The following is a 3,437-nucleotide window of genomic DNA, read 5'->3' as shown; positions in this document are numbered from 1 at the left end:
ATCTACTATAATCTACTAAATTTGAAAGAAAAATCAAGAGTCCGATGATTACAGCTTGACAACGCAGTCCTATGAACGAGGCAATCTGTAGGGACAGCTAGCATTCTCATCGGTTGATATAAACCCACAGTACGTACTACACTACTACCAGACACCACTAGCTAAAGCAAGCTACGTACTACCACTAGAACGAACGCAGTCCTATGGAGCTGGTATTCTCTGATGAAGCGCTGGCCATTGTCGTCCCCATAGCTGCCTACTGGGTGTGCTCCAGCATGTACATGGCGCTTGGACGGTCTATGGATGAGTACAGGCTACACCCAAGGGATGAGGAGCGCAGCAAGAACCTCGTGTCCAAGCGCGACGTCGTCAAGGGCGTCGTCCTCCAGCAGCTCGTGCAGGCCGCCGTCGCCGCCATAATTTTCACGGTATGTGAGAACTGTTCATGCATTCACGCACCTGCAAACATTCATAACATATATATATATATAGTATATGTATGTACGCACAGCTTACGGGCGGGAGCACCGCGACGGCCGCCGGCACGCAGCAGGGGACAACCTGCAGGACGTGCGTGACGGTGGTGCTGCAGGTCACGGTCGGCAAGGCCGTGCTGGACGGGTGGCAGTACGCGTGGCACCGGTACATGCACCGCAACAAGTTCATGTACCGGCACGTGCACTCGTGGCACCACCGCCTGGTCCTGCCCTACGCCTTCGGCGTGCAGTACAACCACCCAGTGGAGGGCCTCCTCGACACCGTCGGCGGGGCGCTCGCCTTCCTCGCCTCCGGCATGTCGTCCCGCGTCTCCATCTTCTTCTTCATGCTCTGCGCCATCAAGGGCGTCGACGCCCACTGTGGCCTGTGGCTGCCGGGGAACGTGTTCCTCCGCCTCTGCTTCTGGAACAACACGGCGTACCACGACGTGCACCATCAGCCGCGCGCTGGCAGATACAACTTCTCGCAGCCCTTCTTTGTGACGTGGGACAAGGTGTTTGGGACGCACATGCCCTATGTGGTCGAGCACAGGCCACAAGGAGGGCTCCACGTGCGGCCCATGGAAGCCCTTAGCTAAGCATATTGTGTTTCAGATTTGACTCTATGTAACCAAAGTATTTATCCTCCCCACACATGCAACGAGGATACTACTATCCATCCCAAATTGAAATCCCAAAAAAGTTCATATAGGAGCTTGTGCATTTCCTGTTGGAGGTGTTTTGTAATATCTGTCATTCGAGAATCTGAGCATTTTCTTAATGAAAATGACATGCTTTCAAGGCCTGGCGAAGAAAAGAAATGCTACATTTCAATCGAAATAAGCTGCATCAAAACTAACACCTTGATTTTTTGTTCAACGGCACCACATCAGACTAGCTTATCGGAGTAAAGAGCCACGGGTACCTCATCTGCACCCCATGGCATTTCAAGACATCGGAGCCGGCTTCGCCCCTCAAGCCTTCAAGATGAAAGGCCGCCTTGTTGTGGTCGGCTGGTCCGAGTGGCCGGCTGCAAGAGGGCGGCAAAGCCCAGAAAGCGGCCCAGGGTCGGCCGACTCCTACCAGGTGGCCACCAGAGTGGCCGGCTCCTAGCAGGCGGCCCATCCCTACACCCTCAAAAGTGTGCATCCACATAACAGCGACGAGATGGGGCATGGCTACAGTGCAGCGTGCCACCCTCGAATCCGGGAGCGGGCGTAGCCATAGTGCAACATACCGGGCGGCCATCCCTCGCCCGGCGTGGCACTGTTGCCACGTTGACCATGACATCACCCATAGCAGAGCAGCCATGCCTCCACGACTGGCTGTCGGTATGGCCCACATGCGGCGGGCCCTACCTCGCAGAGAGACACGCTAAGGCGGCTTGCCCAGACCAGTCGGCATAGGGGGAGGCCGTCTCCTAACAGTCGGCCCTCACCTTCCCTAGAAGTTTGTGCACCAGTTAACCCGATAAGACGGGGTGTGGCAACAGTGAACGCCCACCGGGCGGCGGCACTGTACCCACGCCCTCCCCGACCAAGCCATCATCATCAGGAGCGAGGCTACAATAATGAGCAGCCGACAAGGCCCACAGGCGGTGGGCCCAACCTGTCGGTCGAGAGCCCGACAGCCGGCGGGACCTACTAGACGGCGGGCCCCATCAGCTGGCGGAGAAGCCGCCGACCACAGACACTGACGGCCCGGGCCTACGCCCAGCAAGATTACCATTGTACCCCTGGGGAGTAGGCCTATATAAATCCCCAGGGCACCCATGCAAAGGGTTCAACTCTTAGACCACACACACCCCACATAGAGGGAGGAATAGTGCTAGCCTTGCTCTTCTTCCTCCTCTAGCCGAACAGCTCAAGGAGCCTCTTGTAGTTACTTGTTGATTTAGTAACCATGCGGAGACCCCGCAGAGCAGGACTAGGGGTGTTATCTCCTAGGAGTGCCCCGAACCTGGGTAAGATCTGCCGGCGTGCATGTATTCGCCTTATCCTATTTCTAGGCACCGGCGATGTCTTACTAGCTCCCACAATGATTAGCCATCCTTTGACATATGTCGCACCAACCACCCGACATTTGGAGCCCACCATGGGGCTAGGTGCACAGTCGTCCGGAGACCTGCTCTAGATGGGAACCATGTTCCTCCCCAGCGAGCGCAGCCAGCCCGGCATGCCCGATGGCATTTGCGCCGACGCACTGCAAGGCGCGGAAGCCGCCTACATGGCAGGCTGCCTCGCTGATCTCACCGGCGAGATCCGCCTCCCCGACGAGCCCGCGCTAGGTGCGGGCGCAGCCAGCTCCAAGAGCTACCTCATCGACCTCCTTGGCAAGCTTGACATGGCCAGCAAGCACGCCTTCGACTTGAATTCGATCGGCTCCACCGACCCGATGTTTGTCGACTTCGACACGGTATCTCTTGACGCCTTCCCCACCCATGTGGTGGTCATCAACGGCCCGCTCCCTCCGGCCGACAGCAGCGGCAGCACCGTCACCTAGGTGCTCGTCATCAGCCATGACGCGGCATCCGGTGCGGACACCCACGACCCGCTGTAGGCAGCGCTGCGGGACCTGTTTGCGCCCATCGCAGGCGACGCCGACGCCGAGACACTGGAGGCCCATCGCCTTGCACTCATCGAGAGCGGCAAGAAGCTAGCCACCATGAGGTGCCTCACTGAAGCCTACCAGCACGAGGTTGACCGTTCCGTCTATGGCATGCCGGCCGCCGGCGGGCCTAGCCGAGCGAGCATGGTCAAACAACGCGGCGCAGCCATCACCAGCATGTTGAGGGCCGACCGCCCGGTCTACGCCACTCCCATCGAAAACCTGCATGCTGCCCAGGCGGCAACATACGAGCTAGAAGGCCTGGACGGTGAAGAGCGCCGCTGCATGACAAAACGAGTCTAGCAGCTCATCGACGCGACTGCTGCGCAGCAAGAAGCCGACGCCTGCGCCAAG

At 58.4% G+C, this 3,437-nt stretch overlaps 1 protein-coding gene across 1 annotated transcript; it reads left to right on the top strand.

Moving 5' to 3' along the window:
• Positions 1–203: 203 nt before the first annotated feature.
• Positions 204–1,075, top strand: LOC119289652 (sphinganine C4-monooxygenase 2-like). The gene is made up of 3 exons (XM_037568929.1): positions 204–428; positions 512–880; positions 938–1,075. Exons 1-3 carry the CDS (start codon positions 204–206, stop codon positions 1,073–1,075), a joined length of 732 nt encoding a protein of 243 aa, XP_037424826.1.
• Positions 1,076–3,437: the final 2,362 nt, after the last annotated feature.

Source organism: Triticum dicoccoides, chromosome 4A (assembly GCF_002162155.2).
Source record: "Triticum dicoccoides isolate Atlit2015 ecotype Zavitan chromosome 4A, WEW_v2.0, whole genome shotgun sequence".
NCBI lineage: Eukaryota > Viridiplantae > Streptophyta > Magnoliopsida > Poales > Poaceae > Triticum > Triticum dicoccoides.
This window is presented reverse-complemented; position numbering and strand designations above follow the sequence as displayed.

Bases quoted from the DNA above. Each gene is read 5' to 3' on its own strand.
- LOC119289652 (XM_037568929.1), top strand. From the start codon at position 204: ATGGAGCTGGTATTCTCTGATGAAGCGCTGGCCATTGTCGTCCCCATA. The intron at 429-511 runs GTATGTGAGAAC...ATGTACGCACAG, and splicing joins TCGCCGCCATAATTTTCACG to CTTACGGGCGGGAGCACCGC. The intron at 881-937 runs GTGTTCCTCCGC...GTGCACCATCAG, and splicing joins GCCTGTGGCTGCCGGGGAAC to CCGCGCGCTGGCAGATACAA.